The 26,321-nt window shown below is 51.7% G+C and overlaps 1 protein-coding gene across 1 annotated transcript; it reads right to left on the bottom strand.

Annotated features, from left to right (window-relative positions):
• Positions 1 to 848: 848 nt before the first annotated feature.
• On the bottom strand, positions 849 to 15,662 carry TSKU (tsukushi, small leucine rich proteoglycan). Its single transcript, XM_032166982.2, has 2 exons — positions 15,614 to 15,662; positions 849 to 3,379 (listed from the first exon to the last, which is right to left on the bottom strand). Exon 2 carries the CDS (start codon positions 3,369 to 3,371, stop codon positions 2,310 to 2,312), a length of 1,062 nt encoding a protein of 353 aa, XP_032022873.1. The 5' UTR covers positions 3,372 to 3,379; positions 15,614 to 15,662; the 3' UTR covers positions 849 to 2,309.
• Between the last annotated feature and the right edge of the window lie 10,659 nt (positions 15,663 to 26,321).

Genomic DNA, 26,321 nt, shown 5'->3' with positions numbered 1-26,321 from the left:
CATCTGAAGCCTCTCGTGTCCCAGGAAATGTGGGGGAGGTGGAGAACAAACAGGAGGACTGTGGGGGCCCGCGGTCTCACACTGACCTCCCTCTCCTCCACACCGCCCGGCGCCAAGCCTCAGCTCTTTCCTACCTTGACCGCTGGGTGCCAGCCTCGGACCCAGGGTCTCAAGTTGATACTTCTCCCTGGGGAGGCCTGATTACAAGATGGGCAAGCTCCCACCGGTGCATATGGCCTGAATGTTCTGGGCACAGAGTAGGGATCAGGAAAAACCTGTCATTGGTGATGATGGTAGACATTCCCCTTAGACTGGCCAGTTAGAAGGAAGAACTTGGTGACAGCAGAGCCACCCAGATGAGCTGCAAGTGTGATCTCTGTCAGTGGAAGTGTGCAAACAGGAGTTGGGGTACCATAGCAGCTGAAGCGCCAAGGAAGAACAAAATACTGTTGCAGTTCAGAGGAGGGAGGCGGAAGGGGCCAGGGAAGCTTCTGCGGGTGGGCAGGAACTAGGTCTACTGGATCGGAAGGAGGTTGAGACAGGGGTGAGGGCAAGGGCAAGGTCTCACAGTAACGCCTGAGCAAGAGAACAGGTGTGCAAGGGCCTGCATGCTCATGGCTATGGCTGGAGTTGGGGTGGCCGGAACAGTGGGGTAGGGCCACGGGAGATTAGAGGTGAACAGGGTGCAGGAACTCCCTCCTTCAGGTCACCTTACTCCCCAAATCCTGAGATTATCACGCTTTTCAGGGAGAACAAGCTGCCCAGGGCAGGGCCTAACCTGATTCATCTTTGTGGCCCCAGAGCCCAGCCCAGGGATTGCCAGTGGACACTGGCTGAGTGAAGCAAAGAACTTTTTATAGTGTTTATTAAATCAAGGACCAGTCAGATAGATGATGGGCTAGGCAGGTGGGGGAAGACAGAGCTCACTGCCCTGTGGGGTCTCTGTGGGGCCAGCCCCTGATACCCACGTGGCCACTGATGCCCAGCTTCCCCCAACACCCCAATACAGGCCCAGGACAATATTACAAAAGTGAACAAATGCAACCTTTTTCTGCTTTTACAAATGACATGTCTCCATCCCTGGCCAGCAGGGGTGGGGGAGGCGGGTTGAAAAGTGACACTCCATTAAAAAGGCAACAACTTTTATAAAATGAAGACTAAGGAAACAGCCCAGGGTTCGGAAGCTGAGATGCTACCCTGGGGGTAGAGCATAGACATGAGTCAGGCAGACCTTGTCTCCTTTCACGGCATTCCTGGGAGGGTAAGAAGGGCTGTCGTGCTCAGGGCCAGTGGGGACTGAATCCAGGAGGCCCCTTGGAGCTCCCGGCCAGATGAGGCTCCAGAACTGCAGCAACCCCTTGGGGCAGCATCTAGAGGATGCTCAGGGGAAAATGGGTAGGTTTCCAGTCTGGATGCTGGGGGACCCCAACCCAGGGTGAGAAACTGGCTAGGCTGGAACCAACGTGCCCTAAGCTTCCAGAGGCTTCAAAGGGCAGAGTGACTTAGCCCATGCTGCACAGCTGGTCACCAGGCCCAGAGTCCCACTTGTGAGGCTCTTGCCTGTCCTGCTGCTGCTACTCCTGTGCTAATGGGGAACAGGCAAGGGGAGCAAGGGGAGCCCAGGCGGGGAGGGTGGAGCTTATTAGAGGAGACAAGAAAGTGCATTGGGTCTGGGCTGGGAGACAGGAGGCTGTGCTCCAGTCATGCCACTGCCCGTAGGAACTCAGATTAGCCTTTTTCCTTCTCAAGGCCTCAGTTTCCCCATCTGTCACATGAGAAGGGCGGACTTGATTCTTTGCAATTCCTTCTACCATTAAGGTCTAGGGAAATAGAAAAGGATGAAGCAGGCCTCATGGCAAAGAAAGGGCTATGTTAGAAAAGAAACTCATGCCCCTGAGTGACTGGGCCATGGGCCCAAGGGGACACTCAGCCCAGTGGACCTGAACTCTGCCCTGCAGCAGGGGGTCCCACCCACCCTCTGCCCATTGCGGGTCAGGCAGGCCCAGGCATGAGGGAAGGCACTTGGGGGATAAGTGGGGAAAGGAAGCAGGAGGGGACCAGAGTCTGATTTGGCATCGAAGTCCCTCTGCTCATGGTTTGGGGAAGCAACGTAGACAAAGGGGTGAGACTTTGCTCCTAGGTGTGGCTCCCAGGTCCAAAGCTTCTCCTAGGCCCACAACTCCTGTGGTGACACTGCCATATAGGCCTGCGGGCTCCCCACTGGTGTTGGCACATTGAACATAAGTTACTCGGGACCTGAGGCAGCCCAGGACAGCAGTCTGTTACGTGGCCCTGGGCCACACCATTTGTCACAAGATGTTGGGGCCCCTGGCAGCAGATTCCCGGGTGTCTACGCAGTGCAGGGCCACCTTGGGGCTGGAGCTAGGCCTCCGGGGGTAGGCGCCCTCCCGCACCAGGCGCCGGCACCGCACATCCTGGCCCACGCTGACGCTCTGCAGTGCCGGGAGGTGGAGGAGCAGTGCCTCAGGCAGGGGCACCAGGTTGGTGCCCGAAAGGTCCAGCTCCTGCAGGGAGCTCAGGCCTGAAAACACCTCAGCTCCTGCCCAGTTGAGCTTGGGGTTGCCTGACAGGTCCAGGACCTGCAGGCCCGGTAGCTCGCGGAAGCCATAGGGCGCCAGCTCAGGGAGCCTCTGCAGGCTGGCCAGAGACAGGTGTGTAAGGCCTGCCAGCCCCGTGAAGGCACCCGGACCAATGACAGCTAGAGGGTTCCCATCCAGGCTCAGGTAGCGCAGGGGCAAGTCTCGGAGGTTGGGCACGGCATGGAGCCGGTTCCAGGCCAGGTTCAGGCTCTGAATGGTGGGCGCAGGCAGGCTGGCCCTCGCGGGGTGGGGCACGAGGCGGTGAATGAGGTTGTGGGAGAGGTCCACATGTAGTGCCCGGCCCTGACTGTGGGTCGTGAAGGCGGACACTGAGACCTCCCGGAGCTGGTTGTGGCTAAGGTTCACGTCGCTCAGGGGTGAGCTGGTGAAGCTCTCGGCTGGCAGGGCTGTCAGGCCATTGTGGCTGAGGTCAAGCGACTCCAGGTAGCGAAGGCGGGAGAAGGCAGTGGGTGAGATGCTGGTGAGCAGGTTGTGGCTGAGATCCAGGCCAGCCAGCGTCGTATAGCCCGGCCCCGCCAACACTGACTCATTCACCATCTCCAGCCGGTTGGAGGACAGGTCCAAGTGGGCTGTGTCCAGAGGGATGGGCACCGGCATGATGTGGGGGCCCAGGCCGCTACAATCCACCCGAGTCAGGCTGAAGCTGTCGAAAAGGCCGAAGGTCTCCACCTCGCATTGGCACCCGGGGAAGCATGGCCGGGTTGTCTGGGCCCCACTCACGGCCAGCAGCAGCAGCAGGGGCCACGGCATAGTGGGGGCTAGAAAGAGAGCCACAGGTGAGGAATGAATGCGCCAGATGGGTCTAAACCCACTGCACAGGACATGAGCCCAGTCTAGACACTGTTGGAAGGTGTCACAGACCCTGACCTCCTGGAATGCTTCCTGGAACACTCCCCAGAGTTCCTAGTCCCAGTTCCTTTCTGGCCTCTGCCTCTCCATCTGTATGGTAAGGCGTGTGAGGCCAGGTGGTGAATTTTTAACTAGAAGCAGCAGACCCCTTTCTTAAACAAGAGCAGCAGATGAAGGCGGGCCTGGTCTGGCTGAAGTGAGGGGGCCCTGAAGCCCTCTACTTCTGCCCATCATCCCTGCCTAGGGTGTTAGGAAACCCAGTTTGAAACCCACCAGACTAGATGGTTTCTCGGGCTGGCCTCTCCAGCTCTGATGGTCCAGAGTCCCTGGGTTGGTCTAGACCTCGGGCCCCGGGTGAGAGGCTCATCCACAGGGCTGAGGGTAGGGTGTGCCCAGGGTGCCCCATTCTCTGCTGAGCAAGTGTTACACGTCGGGCACTGTTCTGGCTGCCCCACAGCATGGTCGCATCTGACCCTCACAACCACCATGCAAGGCAGAAAATTCTCTCTCTGTTTTACCAAAAGGGAACTGGGCCTTAGGTTAAGACACTTTTGGACAGCCACACAGCAGAGTGGAGTGGCACTAGAGGGGACACTGACAGAGAAAGCACCGCCCACTGCTGTGGTCTGGTTGGGGCTGGCCTTCAAGACCAGGGCTCCCTCCCTGCAATGGGGCCTGCAGTGACTGCCCCAGCGCACCCATACTCCACCTGCCCTGTCCCTCTAGCCTGTCATCCAGGGGCAGGAACTTCCCTTCTCATTGGGCATCCTGGTGTCCAACGTGGGTGTCCAGACTCCCAGATGGGTTTTGGGGACACCTGTGCCAAGCCTCTTTTCCCCTTACTCTGCCCCTTGCCACCAGCAGATTAAGCTACTACACCTCTTTGGTTCTTCCTTTAACCTCGGGCAGGCAGTTAGGCTGCTTCCCCCATTAAACAGATGAAGAAACAGAGGCTCAGAGAGGAATAGGGCTTTACCCCAAACAAGTAAAATGCAAGGCAGGAATGGGACCCAGGCCTGGCGTACTCCAATTACTATATTCATATGCGTTGCCTCCAGCAGGACTGGCAGAGTAGCTGGTGGAGAGGCAGGGTGCAGGAGGGGCTTCTCCCACTGACACATGCTATGGCATGAGCCAGTTTCCCTCCTTAGATCTCAGTTCCCTCTGTACAATTATAGATGCCGGGCGCTACATATGTGTTGTCACATCTAATGGTCACACCACTTTGAATCCACACCACTGCTGTTGGATTCAAAGCCTGTGTTCACGTCCACTGTAGCTCCTGGGATGGTGGTGCTCAGTGGTGCTGACATGAGAAGGAAAGGGTTGGGCAGTGGGAGCTTTTAACTAGACCAGTTGGATAGTCTGTGGTCACCCCTGCCCTGCACAGTGGCCCCTCAGCAGCCTGGGAGACAGAAGGCATTAAGCTTCCTTCTAGCCAGGCTCTTCATCTGGGTGGCCCTGCTCTGGGCCCCCTGCCCTCCTGCCCATCCCTCCCTCTGGCCTTCAGGAAGGAGGTGAGAGAGGGGGAGGAGATGGGCCAGGGACCTGCCCACCTTCCAGACTGGAAGGTGGGTGGGGAGGGAGCAGCAGGATTGCATTACCAGCCCTGCATGAAACTTTAAAGGGCTAGCCACTTGATCTGCACTCTGGCTTTGCCCAGGGACAGGGAAAAGTGGGACTCTTCTCCCCTGCCCCCCTCCCCACGTGGGCCCCTCCTCTCCCACCCCTTTCTTTTGTAGAGGCCAATTTCAGGATTAAATCCAGCCCAGGTGCATCCTGGGCATGGTCCCAGCCGAGGCAGGACAGAGCGTTCCAATGTCTGGAACCAAAAGGAAAATATTAAGTTGCTTCAGGCCCCCTTTGTTCCCCTGGGTGAGCTCCTCACCGCAGGGCTCATTACCACCAAAGGCCCCACCTCCCCTGCTAAGCTGATCTGCTCATTCATACCCACCCTTCCTGGGGTTTAAACAAACACCACAAAGGCCCCGAGATTACCCTTTGATTCCCAGAGGTGATTATACAAGGGGTCCGTGAAATGCCAAATGGCCTCGTATGAGCTCCGACTTATGTAACCAGCAGCTCAAAATACGGCCCAAATGCTATCCCGCCAGAGGGGACCTCTTGCTGCCCCTCTTTAAGCCTCAGCCTTGTCCTCTGCACTACAGGGTGGCAATTTCTGCCCTGCCCTCTTCACCTAAGTTGATTAACCCTTACTGCCAACTGTGAAGCTGTGCACATGCACAGGGCAGTCATCACCTAGCAGCCAGAAGATACAGAACTGAGGCAATGGTAGTAACAGCCAATGTAAAGAGGCACCCGATGTAAAGGGGCAGGAGTTACCTAGGTAACTGTCTGCAGATGCTCCCAGGGCACTGGACTAGGTTCCTTGCTCAGCCCTGCACAGTGGACACCTCTCCCGGGGTTCCTGCTCTGTGCCAGGCCTATGCCTGGGGCTGGGCATTTGCAGTGGGAAGTGCCAACAGTGACAGTCAGGGCCAGTCCTCACTCTCTGCTAGTGCTGGACACACATGCTTTCATTTAGTCCTCACAGTCACTCTGTGAGCCAGCAGTCTCATCCCCATTTTAGAGCAGAGGAACTGAGGATCGGAAAAGGAAGGTGGCTGACCATCTTTTAGCAGGAGTGACTTGCTACACTGTGCAACTCTGGGAAGTTGTATTAGTCTGTTTTCATGCTGCTGATAAAGACATACCTAAAACTGGGCAATTTACAAAAGAAAGAGGTTTAATTGGACTTACAATTCCACGTGGCTGGGGAAGGTCTAACAATCATGGTGGAAGGCGAAAGGCACTTCTTACATGGCGGCGGCAAGACAGAATGAGGAGGAAGCAAAAGCTGAAACCCCTGATAAACCCATCAGATCTCGTGAGACTTATTCACTATCATGAGAATAGCTCGGGAAAGACTGGCCCCCATGATTCAATTACCTCCCACTGGGTCCCTCCCACAACACATGGGAATTCTGGGAGATACAATTCAAGTTGAGATTTGGGTGCGGGCACAGCTAAACCATATCATTCCGCCCCTGGTCCCTCCCAAATCTCATGTTCTCACATTTCAAAACCAATCATGCCTTCCCAACAGTCCCCCAAAGTCTTAACTCATTTCAGTATTAACCCAAAAGTCCACAGTCCAACGTCTCATCTGAGACAAGTCCCTTCCACCTATGAGCCTGTAAAATCAAAAGCAAGTTAGTTACTTCCTAGATACAATGGGTGTACAGGCATCAGGTAAATACAGCTGTTCCACATGGAAGAAATTAGCCAAAACAAAGGGGCTACAGGCCCCAGGCAAGTTCGAAATCCAGCAGGGCAGTCAAATCTTAAAGTTCCAAAATGATCTCCTTTGACTCCATGTCTTGTGTATCTGAGTCATGCTGATGCAAGAGGTGGGTTCCCACAGCCTTGGGCAGCTCCACTCCCGTGGCTTTGCAGGGTGCAGCCTCCTTTCTGGCTGCTTTCACGGACTGGCATTGAGTGTCTGCAGCTTTTCCAGGTGCACACTGCAAGCTGTTGGTGGATCTGCCATTCTGCGGTCTAGAGGACAGTGCCCCTCTTCTCACAGCTCCACTAGGCGGTGCCCCAGTAGGGACTCTACTCCAACCCCACATTTCCTTTCTGCACTGCTCTAGCAGAGGTTCTCCATGAGGGTCCCGCCCCTGCAGCAAACTTTTGCCTGGGCATCCAGGTGTTTCCATACATCTTCTGAAATCTAGGCAGAGGTTCCCAAACCTCAATTCTTGACTTCTGTGTACCCACAGGCTCAACACCACATGGAAGCTGCCAAGTGGTGTTGAGCTTTGGTTTGGGTTTTGTAAAATGAACAATTATCCCCTTCTGTGGATGCTCAGAGAGATTTGGTCACCTGCCCAAAGTCAGTGAATGATGGATGGTTCTGGAACCTGTGAAGTCTTGGGGCTTGCACCCTCTGAAGCCATGCTGAGCTGTACCTTGGCCCCTTTTAGTCATGGCTGGAGCGTCTGGGACACAGGACACCAAGTCCCTAGGCTGCACACAGCATGGAGATCCTAGGCCTGGCCCGAGAAACCATTTCTTTCCTCCTATGCCTCCAGGCCTGTGATGAGAAGGGCTGCCTTGAAGAACTCTCACATGCCCTGGAGACATTTTTCCCATTGTCTTGGGAATTAACATTCGGCTGCAAGTTATGCAAATTTCTGCAGCCGGCTTAAATGTCTCCTCAGAAAATGGGATTTTCTTTTCTAATGCATTGTCAAGCTACAAATTTTCCTAACTTCTATGCTCTGCTTCCCTTATAAAACGGAATGCCTTTAACAGCACCCAGGTCACCTCTTGAATGCTTTGCTGCTTAGAAATTTCTTGTGCCAGATACCCCAAATCATCGCTCTCGAGTTCAAAGTTCCACACATCTCTAGGGCAGGAGCAAATTGCTGCCATCTCTTTGCTAAAACATAACAAGAGTCACCTTTGTTCCAGTTCCCAACAAGTTCCTCATTTCCATCTGAGACCACCTCAGCCTGGACTTTATTGTCCATATTGCCATCAGGATTTTGGGCAAAGCCATTCGATAAGTCTCTAGGAAGTTCCAAACTTTCCCACATTTTCCTGTCTTCTTCTGAACCGTCCAAACTGTTCCAACCTCTGCTTGTTACCCAGGTCCAAAGTTGCTTCCATGTTTTTGGGTATCTGTCTTTTCAGCAATGCCCCCACTCTACTGGTACCAATTTACTCTATTAGTCCTTTTTCATGCTGCTGATAAAGACATACCCAAGACTGGGCAACATATAAAAGAAAGAGGTTTAATTGAACTTAACAGTTCCACGTGGTGGAGGAAGGTCTCAAATCATGGCAGAGGGCAAAAGGCACTTCTTACATGGCAGTGGCAAGACACAATGAGGAGGAAGCAAAAGCTTCCTGCATTCAATTACCTCCCACTGGGTCCCTCCCACAACACATGGGAATTCTGGGAGATACAATTCAAGTTCAGATTTGGGTGGGGGCACAGCCAAACATATCAGAAGTCATGGGGAGTTAAAATGGAGTTAATCCCTTCCTCAAGGAGTTGCCGCAAGGGCTAGAGATCGCTCGTGTGAAACACCCAGCACAGCACCAGGACGCTGACAAATGTGCAGCCAATGGTAGACGAAGCCCCCTGAGACACAGTCACTGACTACTTCCCTCCCCACACTCTGGGGCACTGACAGGGAGGTGACAGGGCCACTGTGCCTGGTGACAAGAGAAATCCTGCAGGACTGTCAAGAGCCTTAGGTCTCAGTGCCTGCTCTGCCATGGACTGTCCTAATCTCATCTCTGAACAAGTCTCTTCCCCCTTCTGTGCCTCAGTTTCTCCAGCTTCACAGTAAGAGGTTCAGTTTAGATAATCCAACTCCAGAGTTTCAGGATTTTAAAGTTTAACAAAAGCATATCCTAAATTTCTACTAAGTATATACAAAGCACTGGGCTAGGCCAGGAGGGAGTAGGGGAGGTGGGTGGTGACGGGATAGATACTAGGGTCCCTATCCTCATGGGGCTTACAGACCAGCAATGAGAACAGAAGACCAACTTATAACAAGATCACTAACACCAGCTTTGGACCCAGGAGACTGGGGCTCTAGTCCCAGGTCTGCCACTATTTGTGTGACCTTCCCTGTTTTCTTTGTTTCCTTGAGCCTTGGTTTTCTTATCTGTGTAACAGTATTCACATTGCCTCCCTCTGGGACCTGTACTCTACCCCCAGGAGAAAGAGAAATGAAGACTGGTAGCCACTAAAGAAGGCTGAGGGAGAAAGGGATCTTTCAGTCAAGATTCAACATTTTTTTCCAAATCTTGACCTGCAGATACAAGATATCCACTGATTGACCAGATTATATAACACAAGAACAGGAGGACAAGGGCTTAGAAACCACATCCATCTGTGATTTGGGGGATATACTGTAAGGCCTTCCAGTGCAGGGGCCATGAATCATGCACTGTTGGGCCCACAGGGCCAGGTCCACAGTGACTCTAAGTTTGCTGATGGCCTGCAAGGACAAAGAGTAAATGGTATGGCCCCAACAGGCTCCAGGCAGGTCTCCCCAGGTGACACTGCACACACTGCTATGAGACACCTCTAAAACAGCTTTGGCCACATCACTCTCCTTATCAGAAACCTCTTGGGTTCTGCTTTTTACCTACAGAAATCAAGTTCTCCCATGCACGAGGCACCTGCAAGTTGTCACCACCTTCTTCTCCCCTCCCACCTGTCCCCAGCCCCCCATCTGGATTTGAACCCTCCTTGACAGCCAGAGTGGGAACAGCCTTCCCTTGATGGACTTTGAACAACCTTCAGCCTCTGCTAACACATCTCCAAACTTGGAGAATTCCAGAGCTTGGGAGCTGGAAGGCCCCTTGGGGATCATGGGCAACTGGGGCCCAGAGAGGGGCAGTGACAGCAAGGAATGGCAGAGCAGGGCCCAGGACCTGGGACCTGATGCCTCATGTGATTGCCAGGACTGCATGCATCCATCCCGCCTGCCCCTGGCCTGCTCCCAGCAAAACAAAGCCTGTTCTGTCCACTCAGGCCCCCGGGCCACCCCTCCCTCCTGGCCTCTCACCCCACAGGCTACCCACAGGCCTCCTTCAGTAAATTCTCTGCTGTGAGTTACCTGCTGTTTTCCTACTTGATGTGTAAGCAGCTTGGGGCAGTGCCCTGCCTACTTTACCTATGTGTTCTTTCCCCCACCTGGGATCAGGGCCAGGCCTAGAGGGTGTGTGGAGGAAGAGCAGGATGAACGGGTCAACCGCAAGACTCAGACCGGGTGTGAACCTAGCTCTGTACCTACCAGCCTTGGGTAAGTCTTGGGACCCACTTTGAGGGTCCTCAACAGGGCTAAGAACACAGGGTTGTTGAAAGGATTAAATGACAGAATGGCAGACATTCCACTCACTATCTGCTACACAAATACTCAATGTGTGGTAGACAATGACGGTGATTTGCTAAGCCTTCTGAAGGCAGTCACCATGTGATCCTTCATGTTCCTCCCCACCCAAGTTCCCAGTGCAGCGCCAGGAGCACAGCAGGTCTGAGACTACCTGTGATGACATTCTCCAGTCACTTCCCTGGTGTCTGCTGATAAGGACAGCTCTCTGGGTGTCGGGTTCCAGCTTGAACCCACCTGGCCCCAGCTGCCTGACCCTGGTGCTGCACTACAGCATCTCTGGTCTGTAAAGTTTTCCAGCTCCCCCTACCACCCTGGACAACTTCCACAGGGCACTGTTGGCACAGGGCCCCACTGGCACAGGGCCCCAGCACCCCCCTGAGACCGGCCTTTGTCTCAATCGGCTGTTCCTCAACGCAGAGCTGCCTCCCACCCTGCTCCCCTCAGTCATGAGCTCACTCAAACTGATGCCAAGGAAATCCCCAGGTGGACGGTTCAGAAACGTCCTGCCCTCCAACCACTTTGTCAGCTCTGGAAACGCAAGGCAGAAAGAATTTCAAGGTCAGACTCCTGGAGCCCTGAGGGCCAGCTCTTGCAACAGACCCACTAATGCAGCACATCTGGACAAACACAGCAGCCCACCATGTGCTCTCCACCAGCATCTCACTTCTGCCTCACCACAGCCTTGACCCTGGGGATACTGTCACTATTTTGCAGACACGGAAATGGATGTTATTCAGCTGGGAAGGAGAGGACCCCGGACTTAACCCCAGATGTCTTAGCTCCAAATCCACTCTGCCTCAGCTTACAAATGAATACATGTGCAAGACAGCTTAGACCTGGTCATGCTGAACTATACTTACATGTTTACCTGTCTATCCTACTGTGGGCAGGGATGCGATTAGGTTCCTTTTCATGCCCTTGAAGCTGAGCACCAAGCCTGGTACAGAGCAGACACCACGTGAAGATGCACCAAGCATCTAGAATACCGCTACCTCACCAAAGGACACCTCTCAACCTCTCCCAGGCTTCCTCAACTACCATCTGTTCAGTCACCCTGCAGGATCAGCAGGTTAGATGGCATCGTATCTACTTTACAGCTGTGTTAAGAAGTCCAGAGAGGTTCTGTGATCTGTCCAGAGTCACACAGCCAGAGAGGACAGGGGCTGGACCCAGGACCCAGGTATTCTGACATCCAGTACCTGGCCTCCTCCATGACATGATCCCAGGGACCTGTGAGCCTAGCGACTTACCCAAGGAGGATAATCTACAGGGAGATGGGCAAGGCTCCCAATAGGATGTTCTCCTTCCAGTATGTCTTCTTCTGGAAGATTTTCAAGTTCCCATCAATCTGAGGCAGCGTACATGGACACAGGAGGAGGCGCTACGGGGCAGAGGGCAAGGGTTTTGTAGGCAGGCAGTCTGGGTTCCAACCCGACAGGGCCTTCACTGCTCTGAGGCTTGCTCGTGCCCTCACCTCTCTGAGTCCTCGTCTGTAACATGGTGATAATCCCAGTGCTGGTCCCAACGAGTCACTGTGATGATTACATGAGGCAAAGTGAAGACCCAGACCTGGCCTGGCACACATTGGTATTCACTGAATGTTGGTTCCTGTCCCCAGTGAGTGATTTCAGGGACCAGGGAAGAAAAAGGTGCTGTGACTCCAGCAAATCCTGAGGCAAGGCAGGGGCTGAAGTTGGAGAAGAATCCACAATTCATTCCAGAGGCCTTGGATCCTTTCTCCACATACCATCCAGGATCCCGGTGTGGCTACAAGGTACTGACAAGGCACTCCCAGGAGACTGGGAAGGGTGAGCCGGAAAGGTCTCAGAGACCAAAGCAGGCAAAAGCTGCTGGGTTGCCTGTGACAGAATGAGGGCTCAGCATCAAATTCACAGCTCCCCCTGGGCAGGTGGGGTCACTGTCTTCCCTCTTCCTCATCCCTAAGCTGGGCAGTCACCTCCCCCTGTCCAGGTCAGGCTCAAGAGACCTGCTGCAACAGCCTCACTCCTGGCCTGACTCCAACTGCCAGCCATGCTGGGCACCAGAATGCACTTCCCAACAGAAGTCTGGGACCCTACTACAGCTCCCTCTTTAAAACCCATCCCACAGAGACAGCTTTCTAGTCTAGAGGCCTGTGACTCTTCTAGAGCCACCTGCCTTTTTTGCACACGTTGTTCCCTCTGATGCAGACAAAGATACCCTTCTTTGTCTACCAGCCAACTCTCACACATTTGATTCAAAAAGCTACCTCCTCTGTGAGGCTTTCCCAGTCTAACCTGCACATCCAGGAAAGGCCACCCATGCTGTGAGCTCCCATGGCCCTTGGGCTGCCCACATCAAGGTACTGGCCCACTTCTGTGGCCATCTACAAATCTGTGTCTACCTCCTTGCCTGCACGAGCCTGGCCACATGAAGGTGATAAATCAGATGAATGAAATGTCTTGGACAGAAAGCTCTCTTTTGCTTTGTGGGGAACATAACAATTGGTGCAACGCTGCAGGATGCTTAGGGCTATGCCCACTGGTGAAATCAGGTTTAGGACCAGGGTCAATGCTGTCTCTGCCTTCTATTGTCAGTGCAATCCAATGAATGTCTGCACAATGTAATACACACTACAAACCACTTTTTATTTATTTGCACATGTAATTCATTATCTTATTTAATACACCAAATCAGTGGAGCAAGAATTAGTATCCTCACATTTTAAATAAGTTACTCGTCCCAGGCCACAGAGGTAGGAAGCAATGGGGTGGGGGTAAAATCCGGGTCCTTTTGACTTTAACAGGCTGGATCACTCGGCCTCCAGATTGGTCTCCCGGCCTCCAGCACCACCCACAAGCCAGAGACCGGTTTCATAGAATTACCAACCCCACCCTGCTGTGCCTGTTTCAATCCTCCAGGAGCTGTCCATTGCCTACAGGTTCAAATCCTGCTTCTCGGCCTGGCATTCAAGGCCTTGGTGATTTGGTCCCTGCCTTCCCAGCCTCAAGTTCAATTCCAATTCACCACCCTCAAGACCTTGCATCTGCTGGTCCACCATGCTGACCACCTGTGCTGTTTTCATTCACGGGTCCTGCACATGCTGATCTTTTTGTGGGAGATACTTCCTGCCTCCCCTGTGTACCCACTGACTTCAAAACCGTGAGCAGGAGGAACCACCTGTCAGGCCCCTCCTCCGGGTTATTCCCACAGAACCCCTCTTAGGACTTGCTTTGGCCAGGGGGCTTTCAGGGAGGACCCAACCCTCTTTAGGAAGTGTCCTCAGTGCCCAGGCCAGCCGTGCTCTGAAAACTGAAGCATGAACTCTTACCTGCATCCCCTGTGTTGGCCCAGGAGTTATGACTAAGAAGAAGACTGATCTGGACTTTACCACGCACAAACTGTCACTTAAAAAGTAAGAGGAGAAAAGGTCAGTCCCCCTCCCTTCCCTCTCCGTTTTTGACTCATTTATCAGCTTTTGCCTTTCCTGGTGTTGGAGGAAGGGTATGTAGAAGCCCGGTGGCGGTTGCATTGCAGCCTTCCTGGGGAGCAAAGTAGTGCCTTGGAATAGGTCAGGTTAGAATGGAGGTGTAGGTTAAACATCAAAGTGTTTCTGGGTTCTGGGATCTGAAGCAGTCAGCCAGAACAGAAGAGGCTATCAATACCTCCCCTTCCAGAAGGGAAACTGAGGCCGGAGAGGGAAAGGAAAATGCCCACAGTTGTTTCTTTCCCAGCTTAGCGGCCTGTGCCCTTCCATCATGTCTGCAGCATCCGACAAAGTTCTAGGTTAAAGACTGGAGTGAGCGGTGGGGAGGAGGGTGTTTAGGGTTATCTTTGCGACTTAGGCTCAAAAGCCCAGCAGGGTCCCGCCGCTCTGAGTCCCCCCTCTCCGGTCAGCCCCAGGCACTGCAAGTCTAGACTTATCCGAAGGGCAGGGCGCACAAAGATGAAAGAAGGATCGAAGGTCTTGAGTCACCTCCTCGCCAGGCCAAGTGTGGGCTGGCCCTGCTCTCCGCCCGGCTCCAGCAGCGCGGGTTATTCCCACCGCACGCCCCGAGCCGCGAGGGAGTTCTCTCCCTGTCCGTGCCAGAGTGACCGCGACTCCGCGAAGCTGAGCAACTTGCCAGCGCTGCACAGTGGGCCAGTGGCCGTCCCAGTTGAAACCTGTGTGTGCGAGGCTCCCATGGCCCCCAGTCCAGCTCCGGGTCCTGCGAGCCGGCGCCTCGGGCATGCCCGGATCTGGACTGGCGTCGCCCTCTCCCCTACGGGGTCGAAGCGTTGGTCCCCCTACCCCGGGGGCGGGCCGCAAACGGAGAGTGGGTCTCAAAGCGGAGCCTGTCTCCCCACCAAACAGATACAACTCTCTGGGTCACACTCTTCCCAAGAAGCGCGGGGAGGGCAAGCCAGCCGCCCTGTCCCTTCCTCTCCCCAGCCCAGGGCCGGAGCCCAGGACGCACCGCTCGCCTCCTTCTCCCAGCCGGGGTCTGAGGGGGAGTCCGCACGCTCCGCCCAGCCCCTGCCTGGCCAGTCCCCAGGCGATGCCGATCCCCCGACCACTAATCCCATCGCAGCCCCTTGCGGTCCTGGGACCTCAGGAGGGGGAGGGGGAGGGCTGTCGGCGCCTCCGGCCGGGTAGCGGTGGGGAGGACTGGGGCTGTTGCCCGAGGAACCGAGAGAAAAGTTTGGAGCCAAGTCGTGGGCCCGAGTGGACAGCGGGGGAGCAGGGGAGCGGGGGGGGGGGGGGGGGGGCGGGGGGGGGCTCTCGGCGCGTACACCCTCTGCAGACACCCAGCCCTGACACGTCGGCAGGCACCGACCACGTACGCGGACACACGCGATGCGCCCACCGACGCCCACAGCCAAGGGCAGGCCCGCAAACGTGGACACGGGCGCAAAGCAGCCGCGCAAAGCCACGGACACACAAAGGCACCGCCAGCGGCGCGTCCCCGACCGCAAATCCACAAAGACCCACAAACGTGAGATGCACGTGTCCGCACAAAGACCCACACGGCCCCCGGGCGGAGCCTTTGTCTCCCGCAAGACCTCTCCCCTGGGTCTGCGTTCCCCACTCCCGCCCAGCCCTAGGCGTCCGGCGAAAGTTGAGGGGCCTTGGCGGGACCCAGCCCCGCCCCTGCGCCCGGCGTCCCCCGCCCGCCCGCCGAAGGGGCCGCGAGGCTAGGATCGGGGACTCGGGATCTTCAACCGCAGCGCGGACTCTCGCCTTGCCCGGGGACCTGCACCCACCTGGAAGCCTGCGCCGCAGTCGCCTCGGCACGCTCACCCCGGCGGCCCGGCCGCGGGCCCTCCGGCCAGCGCTTTTCTCCGCGCGGCGCGGCCCGCCCCCTGGTCCCCGCCCGCAGCCGGGCTCCCCCCTGCCGGGCGCCGGGTGGCGGCTCGGGCCGGCCGCGGGGCGGCTCAGGGAGTGTCGCCAAAGTGCCAGCCTCCGTCGGCGCGCGCCCCGCCCGCGGAGGCTGAGCCGAGCCCGGGTTCCACTCTAGGGAGCGTCTCAAAAGTGCGCAGCTCCCGCCCCCTCTAGTCGGCCTCGCTCACAGCTTCCTGCATCCCGGATCCCTGCCCCCTCCCTCTGCGCGCCCCAGCAATCTAAGCAGATGGCCGCACTGTTGGGAACATCTGGAGGTCGCCAGAGTACGTGCCTGTGTATGTGTATGTGTATGTGTGTGTATGAGTGTGTGTGTGGAGAGAGAGGGAATTAGTTGCTAGTAAGAAAGAGATTTGGTGGGTGGGTGAGGGCTTCCTCTTTGCTTGTTCACCGCCCCTCCCCAGTTTTTTTTAAAGAGTGAAAGAGGTTCAGGGACGACAGGGAGCAAGAAACCAAGAATCTGAAGCGGAGAAAGACTGGCTGAAAGACGAACCCACAGAGAAGAGAGAGCCCGGCTCGGGCAGAAAAGCTGGCAGGAGAGGAGAGAGAAAGTCAACAGATTGAGTTTTTCTTTTATGGAGGAAACCATTGGCTTCTGGTTAGAGTTCTAAGAAGGGAAACTGGCGTGTGAGTAGGCAGCAGTTTCAGTCTATTCCCCCTGCTGCAGCTCTTGGGCTCTCACCCCTCTTTACGTTAAAAAAAAAAAAAAAAGGCAGGAAAGCATCCAAGACACTTTAAAACGAGGGTTTGCAGGAGAAATGACCTGGTGGACGCATTCCCTAGGAGGGGAGAGTTGGGTGTGTGGGTGGCTCCCAGTCTACACACCCAGACAATGCCTACCTTGGAAGAGGGGCAGTTCACAGGTGGGGGAGTTGATAGAGGCTTTGGTCTTGGGCCCTGGACCCCCCAGGAGCTTCTCCTAGACTTTGGAGGGCCTCTGGGTGCAGAAATTGGGCAATGTCCCCCCTGCAGTGGCCCAGACTTGTTAACACACCCAGTCTGTTTGCTGCTTCTTTCCTTATTACTTTTTCTTATTAATTAAAAAAAAAAAGGAATTGCTTGGGCTTGTGTGTGTGCACGCATGCCGGTCTACTTGGGGAAGAAGGAAGACACTAGAGAGATGGTGAGGTAGGAGTAGAGGCCACTGCCCCAAGCCTCAGGCCAGCAAAATCATCTGCTGCCCAGAAAACAAACTGGTCTTGCAGGTCTTCCCTGCGCTCAGAGCCATTGTGTGGTCTTGGGGATGCACTTGGGTTGAGACCTGTGGACCCTGCCAGTTAGGGTTGTGCAGAGAAAAGGCTGGGAGCCTGGTCTCATATGTGTGGAAGCAGGGAGAGCTCCCCTCTCTCCTCTCCATTCATTGTCCTCTCCTGATTAGAATCCCAGCTTTCAGAACTAGGAGGCCTTCTGTGATCATCCAGCTTACACTCCTTATCAGTCTTTGGGATGGCACCATGGGCCCTTTGGTATCCAGTGTCTTCCTCACTGTTGGGCTTTTAGGGCTGCAGGGATTCAACTCCACAACCCCTGGGACCCATAGAGAGGAGTCAGGCCCCTCCCATTTCCCACCTTCCCATTCCCTCCCCTCTCTAAAGGCTCCCCGCCTAGATGGGAGAGAGACCTGCAATCAGCATCAGGTGAGGGCCAAGCTTGGTCAGGATTCAGGTTCCAGCCCTGCCACTTACCAGCTCTGGGTAACTTTAGGCAAGTTACCTAACCTCTCTGAGACTCAGTTCCTGCAACTGTAGAAGAGGCTATTGTGAGGAATAAACAAGGTAATTTCGGTAAAGCATTAGTCTGGCTCACAGGAAGCTCCTTTGTGTGGTTGCTAAATGTCTTCCGTCAGGGACCGGGGTAGAGATTGGAAAGCCCAGCAGGCTTGGGAGGGGGGGGTGCCCGGGAATGACCTCTGGACTCCCTGGCTTGTCTAGCCTATACTCCTGCTGATTCCTCCCCTCCCATAGGGACATTCTTTGAAGGAATGGCGCCCCCCTCCTCTTGCCCTGGACTAACGATTTCCATCCTCTCCTCCATGTGGAATTGTTTAGCGAATCTCAAGTTCAGCATCTGAGAACTGGAGGTGAAAATACCCAACTGCCTGGGAACTCAGGGAAGCTAACTCCCACTGCTAGCTCCCCGGTCTAGCCAGCTGGGCTGGAGGCTCCAGGCCTCACATTTAACATAAAAGTGATCAACAACCCTTCACACTTAGGCTGGTAGCTGGCAGCAGTTTCTGAGCACTTTCACATTCATCATTTCCCTTGATCTCCCCTTAGGGAGAGGTGGCCTTGAGGGGCTTCAGCTGGTGGATCTCCATGAACTTTACCCACCTCCCCTCATCACTGTGCCTCCAGTTGAAAATCTCTGTGCCTCTAGACTCTCATCTCCTGTCTGCTGTCCACATTCCAGCAAGAGTGCCCTTTCTAAACTGCAGATCTGCAGAATGGATCATGACACTTGCCTGCTTAAAACCTTTCAATGGCAAAAGCCAAACTGCTTGGTGTGGCATTCAAGGCCTATGTGATATGCCCCCACCTCACCTTAACTCTCCAGCATCAGTTCTGGCCACCCCCTCTTACACATCCCAAGTTTTAGTCCCCTAGTCACCTAGAAGTAAGGGAAGGGAGGTGGACCTTCTCCATTCTTCAAGTCTGTTCAGTGTCTTTGCCCCCAGGGAGTTCTCTCTCTGGCAAAGTTGGCCTCTCCATCTGTGATATTGCCATGTCCTTTGTATATAAGCACCATCATTTTCACCGTTCTCTTCCCCTTCTTGTGATCATCTTGGCCACTGTGACATGTCGGGGACTGTGCTGGATACTTTTAAGATCATGATTTAATCCAAACAACCACACTAGATGGATAGTGGTGCGGCCCAGAAAGGGCAAGAGATCTGTCTGGGGTTACATAGCATGTTCTCTGCAGAGCTGGAACAACAGTTAGGGCTCCAGTGCTCTTTCTGTTGCCTTATAATCTCCACAAAGAGCAGAGGTGGTGTAGCAGAGAGGCCTGGGAATCTAAGGATCTCAGGTGCAAACCGTCACTCCTCTATCCCTGGCTAGCTATAGACTTTGGGTAAGTCATTTCCTCCCCTAAGCCTCAGTTTCCTTACCTGTAAAATAGGGATAAATAAGAAGCCCTACCTCCCAGGGATATCGGGGTGATCAAATGAATCAATACAGATGCAAATGTGTTATAAGCCATAGAGTGCAGTGTGCTTTTATTTATTTGCTTAGAGATGAGGTCTTACTCTGTCACCCAGGCTGGAGCACAGTGGTGCAATAATAGCTCACTGCCATCTTGAATTCCTGGGCTCAAGGGATCCTCCTGCCTCAGCCTCCTGAGTAGCTGGGACTACAGGCACACCACCATGTGCCTTGCTAATTTTTAAATTATTTGTAGAGACGGGGGTCTTACCATCTTGCCCAGGCTGATCTCGAACTCTTGGGCTCAAGCGGTCCTCCTGCCTTGGCCTCCCAAAGTGCTGAGATTACAGGTGTGAGCCACCATGTCTGGTCGTGGTGTGATTTTAATTGACTTACCTGAACAGCCATACTGAAGCTGCGGGTGATCTGTTGGAAGATCTGTTTTCTCGAAGAGCCCTCGTGTGGAGGTCAGAAGACACTATTCGTCCCTTCAGCTGCTTTGCTCATTTTCCATGTTTTGAGACAGGTCTTTCATTTTCTGTCCTTCATTATAGCGATCAAGCCCTGACCAGAAAACCCTTCAGATCCAATGTATCTCCGTGAGCCTCCAGGGTCTCCATTTTTCTTGCTGCATTTTCTTCTTTTCAGCTGTCAGAAGCTGGCGGGTCTTAAGTTAATAGAGCATCAGGACCATGTGTGGAAATAACAGAAAAGAAGAGCTGGAAGAAAAAGGATGTGTCTCCACCCCCACCCCCCACCCTGACTCTGTAGATGTGGCATGTGGCAGGTTATGTTTTCTAAAAGTTCCTCTGGTTATTCTGATGTCAGTACGAGGACCACGGGACATGACAGAATACCTTGGAGTTGGAAGACCTTCCACGCATGTTCTCATTAAACCTCTGAGCAGGCTTCTTAGGTAGTTGATTATCCCCTCCATTTTACAGATGTGGAAACTGAGACTCAGAAGTGACTTACCCAGGATTGCACAGCTGGAACTGAAAACTGGCTCATGGACAGAACTCCAGCCATTCCTCTGCAGGGCGGAATTCTGTGACTGGGATTTGCTGGTGTCTCAGCAGTCAATGCATGACAAATGCTTCTCCCATCCTGCCAAATCAAATGCTTCCCTAAATATTTCTCTCCCACTCTTCCACCTCCATGCTTTTTCCCCTGCCTGGAATGCTTTTCTCAGTTCAATCTACCAGCTGCAGTTTTCTCTCTCCTCCGAGCCCTGCCACCTCCTGCACAAAGACATTTCCATTTCCCACAGTTTCTCTTCCTTTGAGCCTAGAAACACTTGGTCTGTGCCTCAGTACAGCTGTCTCTTCAGCCTTCCCTCCTGCCTCAACTTGATGCTCCAACATCCCCAGCTGTTGGGGTTTCCTGTGCTTCTGGCAGTTCCTTACCACCTCTGGGTCTTTGCTTCTCTTTGTACATACAGAAGGGCCCTTTGCCCTGCCCTGTCTCTTACTTATTATTCAAAATTCAGCTCAGGTATTACTTCTTCCAAGAGGCCTCCCCTGACCTCCCCAACCCCTAATTCTACTATTAGGAACCCTTTTTCTGTGCTGCCATGGCATACCAAGGATACCTCAGTAATAAACAAGAGTGTTCATTCGTTCACCCATTCATTCATTATAGCAAGGTACAGACTCTGGAGCCAAACCTCAGGTTTGAATCCTGGCTTAAAGTGGGCAAGTTCTTAACCACTGCCCCCCACCCTGCCTTACTATCTGTAAAATGAGGAAAACAATAGTCCCTACCTCAAACGTTGTTGTGAGGATTAAATGAATTTTCTGTATAGCATGTGTATCACACTGCCTGGAATGTAGTAACACACTAATACTTTAGTAAGTATTTGATGAATGTTGGCTACTACTCTTACAACTTGTTAATTCACTTTACAACGTAGGAAAAACATTTGTAAAAATGGACAGAGAAGAGGATTCTGGATAGATGGCAGAGTAGGAAGCATCAGGAATCCATCTTCCCACCTAGACAACAATTGCACTGGCAGAATCTGTCTGATGTAACTGTTTTGTAACACTGGAGTCTATTGAAGGCATGAAACTTCCAGAGGAAGTCTTGGACAGTACATTGTGCTTAATTTCAGTCAATTTCAGCTGTTAACATGAAAGCAGCTACTCTGACCACAGCCCCATGTCAGGCGGCTGTGTGGGTATTCCTGCAGCAACCTGCACACAGCTCGTGAGAGCCAGGGTGGACAAAAAGGACCCTGTAGTGAATACGGGGTATCTGAGCTCTGATCACTGATTATTGCTTCTAATCAAAGAAATACAGACACAAAAGAGGTGGCCATTGTTGTTGCGCCTCTCCTGTTGTTGCAAGACTGTCCTCCTCCAGCTGAAGTGACTTCCAAAGGATTTAAAGGGCTAGTGCCCTTCCTTCTCCTTTATTTTTCTCTTTTTCCCATTTGAGAGCCAGACATTAAAAACTAGAACATTTAAAAGCAACTGTATATACAGGAAAAGTTAGAAAGTGACCATGTATGTTCAGGGAAAGTTTCAGGCTCAGAAAAGACTCCAATGTAAACTTAAGTTTACATTGCAAGCTATTGTTTGGCACAGAGATAGTCCACAACATCAACAGAAAAAAAAGTAACAGTTTATACCTCAGGCTGATCCTGGGCACAGAGACAGCCTACAACATCTACAGAAAAACAATAACAAAAACCAGCAAACCCTAGGGAAAGAAGAGAATTGGATTTCCAGAGCTACCACATCATTAGTTAAATGTTCAGTTTTCAACACAAAGCATACAAAGAAACAGGAAAGTATGGCCCATTAAAAGGAAAACAAACAGAAACTGTCCCTGAAAAAGACCTGACGGCAGATCTACTAGACAAAAACTTTAAAACAACTCTTTTAAAGATACTGAAAGAACTAAAGGAAGATGTAGATAAAGTCAAGAAAATGATGTGTGAACAAAATAGAGGATCAAAAAAGAGAGAAAACCTAAAAATAAGCCAAAAAGACATTCTGGAGCCATAAAGTACAAAAACTGAAATGAAAAATTTACCAGAGGGATTCATACAGATTTGAGGAGGCAAAAGAAAGAATCCACAAATTTGAAGATAGGACAATAAAAATGGTCGAGTTTAAGGAACAAAGAAAAAAGATTGAAGAAACATGAACAGCACCTAAGCGACCTATGGGATACCATCAAATGGACCAACATATGCATTGTGAGAGTCTTAGAAGAAGAGAAAGAAAGGAGCAGAGAGAATATTTGAAGAAATAATGGCTGAAAACATCTGAAATTAGATGAAATATGTAAACATCCAAGAAGCTCAGCGAACTCTAAGTCAGATAAACTCAGACCCACACTGAGACTCATTATAATCAAACTGTCAAAAGCCAAAGACACAGAATCTTGAAAGCAGCAAGAGAGAAGTGACTTATCACATCACATACAAGGGATCCTCAATAAGACTGTCAGCAGATTTCTCATCAGAAACTTTGGAGGCCAGAAGGCAGTGGGATGATATAGTTAAAGTGTTAAAAGAAAAAGAAAAATACTGTCAATCAAGAATCCTATATTTGGCAAAACCATCCTTTAAAAGTGAGGAAGAAATTAAGACATTCCCAGATAAACAAAAGCTGAAAGAGTTTACCATTAGACCTGCTCTACAATAAATACTCAAGGGAGTCCTGCAGGTGAAATAAAAGGACACTAGACAGGGACACAAAGACATTTGAAGAAATGAAGGTCTCAGTAAAGATAAATATGTGGGCAATTACAAAAATGGTTTGTAACTCCACTTTTTGTTTTCTACATAATTTAAGAGGCTAATTATTTAAAAGAATTATTAGTTTGTGGTTTGGGGCACACAATGAATAAAGATATAATTCTGTGACAACAAAACAAAAGGGACTGGGGATGGAATATGTTAAAGAAACAGAATTTGTGGGCTGGGCATGGTGGCTCATGCCTCTAATCCCAGCACTTTGGGAGGCTGAGATGGGCGGATCACTTGAGGCCAGGATTTAAATACCAGCCTGGTCAACATAGTGAGATCCTGTCTCTAAAAAATAAAATAAAATAAAATAAAATAAACAGAGTTTGTGTATGTTATTGAAGTTGGTACAGATTTAAATTAGAGTGTTATAACTTTAGGATGTTAAATATAATCCCCATGTTAACAACAAGAAAAATGCTATAGAATATATACAGAAGGAAATGAAAAAAGAATTGAAATGTCTTATTACAAAAAAAAAAAAGCTAAACACAAAAGAGGACAGTGTTGTAGGAAATGTACAAAACCTCTGTTGACCGGGCGCAGTGGCTCATGCCTGTAATCCCAGCACTTTGGGAGGCCGAGCAGGTGGATTACCTAAGGTCAGGAGCTCGAGACCAGCCTGGCCAACGTGGTGAAACTCCTCTACTAAAAATACAGAAATTAGCCAGGCATGGTGGCAGGCACCTGTAATCCCAGCTACTAGGGAGGCTGAGGCAGGAGAATCACTTAAACCCAAGAGGTGGAGGATGCAGTGAGCCGAGATCATGCCATTGCACTCTAGCCTGGACAACAGGAGCGAAACTCCATCTCAAAAAAACAAAAAAAAACAGAAACAAAAAACAAACAAACATCCTTTATAAGGCATATAGAAGACAAATAGCAAATAATAGAAGCAAATCCCTCTTGTCAGTAATTACTTTAATTGTAAATGAACTAAACTTTCCAATCAAGACAGAGATTGGCAGAATGGATAAAATTGCATGATTCAACTATCTGCTCTCTACAAGAGACTCACTTTAGATACTTTAAAAACATAAATAGATTGAAAGTGAAAGGATGGAAAAATATATTTCAACTAAATAGTAACCAAAAGAGAGCAGGGGTGGCTATATTAATCAGACAAAATAGTCTTTAGACAAAGTTTATCAGAGACAAAGAAAGACTTTATATAAGAGGTTCAGCTGGGTGCAGTGGCTCATGCCTGTAATCCCAGCACTTTGGGAGGCCAAGGCAGGTGGATTGCTTTGAGCTCAGGAATTTGAGACCAGCCTGGGCAACATGGCAAAATCCTGTCTCTACAAAAAATGCAAAAATTAGCTGGGCATGGTGGCTCATGCCTGTAGTCCCAGCTACTCCAGAGGCTGAGGCCGGAAGAGCGCTTAAGCCCAGGAAATGGAGGTTACAGTGAACCGAGAACACACCACTGCACTCCAGCCTGGGTGACAGAGTGAGACCCTCTCTCAGGAAAAAAACAAAGTTTTGATATCGCAAGAAGATATCAGCATTTATGCACCTAGTAACAGACCATCAAAATATAAGCAAAAAACTGACAGAATTGAAGGGAGAAATAAACAGTTCTATAATAATAGTTGGAGATTTCAATACTCCACTCTCAATAATGGATAGAACAACCAGACAGAAGATAAGTAAGGAATAAACCAACCAGATCTAATAGACGTACACTTAATGGGTAAAGTGTTTCAGTTTTACAATATGAAAAGAATTTTGGAGCTGGACGGTGTTGGTGGTTGCATAACATTATGAATGTATTTAATACCACTGAACTGTACACTTAAAATAGTGAAGACAGCAAATTTTATGTTACATGTTACCACAATTAAAAAAAACCTAAACAACAACAAAAGAAACTGGACAGGGAAACCGAGGTAGGAGCTAGTTTGTAGGGCCCAGGAGAGCAGAGTGTGAGATGTGGGAGGCTTGGAAGGCACAAAGAGGAAAAAAATGGAAGGTGGCTTTGGCCCTTGGTTGGGGGTGGGGACACAGTAGAGAAGGAGGCTCCCTCATTTGGAGCCACGTGTGGATCTCTGGTCCGCTCTGTGGGCAGGAGACTGTGGCCTGTAAAGAGGCAGTAGGCTGTTAGGTTAAATCTGCCAAGCCCTCCCTCCAAATTTCCCAGTTTGGTGGTGGTGGGAGGAGGCCAGGAACAAATTGTCTCCAGAGCAGCTGCCAGAGCTGGTCTCCTTCCAGAAGGCCAGGTTTGCACTAGAGGCACTGCCCTTCCCCAGCTTTGCTTCCAGGTTTCCTCTGACCCTGAAACCTCTTCCCCTATCCCTACATCCGGGAGCTAAGCTGATTTGCATGTTCTGACAGGATGTGATGCTCCAGGCACCATGAAATCAGCATGGGAGCTGCAAGGCCTTGGGGATCAGATATCAGGCATTTCACCTCAACAGCTTTCTCATTTTACAGGTGGGAGACTGAGGTGCAGAGAGAGAGAGAGAGTGACTTGTCCAAGGTCACAGAGCTAATGAGCAGGAAAGCTTCTAGACTCCCAGTCAAGAGCTCTGTTTACTTCTCTACATGGCATACATCACTATGTATTCCCTCTCGCCCGTCCTATCCTTCCATCCATGTGTCCTCCTGTCTTTACTGTCTATCTGTCCATCCATCCATCCAACAAATGTTTACCTGCTGAACATCTGACACATATTGAATCTGCACTGGGCTCCAGGAGCCTACAGTTGGGGTGGGCACACTGACACAGACATACCTTAGGTCCTGAAAAGTTTTGGATGCTCACTAGAAATCTGTGCAGAGCATTTGGAGCAGAGAGGGTCCCAGTGCCGGCCAGAGCCATCAGGCAAAGTGTCCTGAGGGAGGGCCTGGCTGAGAAAGTCCTTCTGGGCACAGAGGGCTGGAGTGTGGGCTTAGTGAAGAAGTTAAGGGCCTTCTAGGCAGAAGGAGAAGCATGATCAAAGACCAGACTGGAGGGTGTGGAGCTATAAGTGGTTCAGCGTTGCTGGGTACAGGGGATAAGGAGCCCAGGGAGGGATAGGTCTGAAAGAAGGGGAGCAATTCTCGGGACGTGGAGTCTTGTGAGTAGGCTAAGGTGACAGGCCTTGGTGCCACATGCATGGGATCCACAGATGGTCTCTCCATTGTCAGGTGCTCATCTGAGGGAGTCCTGGTGGAGGGGACCCAGGGAGGGAGGGCAAGCACTGGGGGCCCTTGTGTCCTGTTAGCCTGTGGGTCTCCTCCCAGAGGCCTGGCAATTCTCTCTTGCCTTCCCCTCTGTCCCCATACAGGCCTGCGGACTCATCCCCTCCCTGCTCTGTCTGTCCTCTGTTGGTCTCTCTCCCTCCCTTTGGCCTGTTGGCCCTTGCCAATCATGCAGAGCCTGCCATTTCTCCCTTGCTTATCATCTCCCTGTGTCTTAGCACCACGCCAGGCACAGAGACCCCGACTGGAGGTCAGGGCAGGACACAAGATTCCAGTCCTATTTTTGCCACCAACTGACCGGAGCAAGAATATCTTATTAATAACAACGTATTTGCAGGGTGATTTCAGCTGACAAAGTCCTCTGACCCCCTGTAGGGGAAGACGTCACCGTGACCCAGAAGCCTCTTGAGTAGGTCAAGCGTTCTGAGGGCCAGTGAACTCCGGGGAACTTTGTTATCATGCTTGGGTTGTTGCGTGATTACGTTATTG

This window comes from Hylobates moloch, unplaced genomic scaffold, assembly GCF_009828535.3.
Source record: "Hylobates moloch isolate HMO894 unplaced genomic scaffold, HMol_V3 SCAFFOLD_11, whole genome shotgun sequence".
Taxonomy (NCBI): Eukaryota; Metazoa; Chordata; class Mammalia; order Primates; family Hylobatidae; genus Hylobates; species Hylobates moloch.
This window is presented reverse-complemented; position numbering and strand designations above follow the sequence as displayed.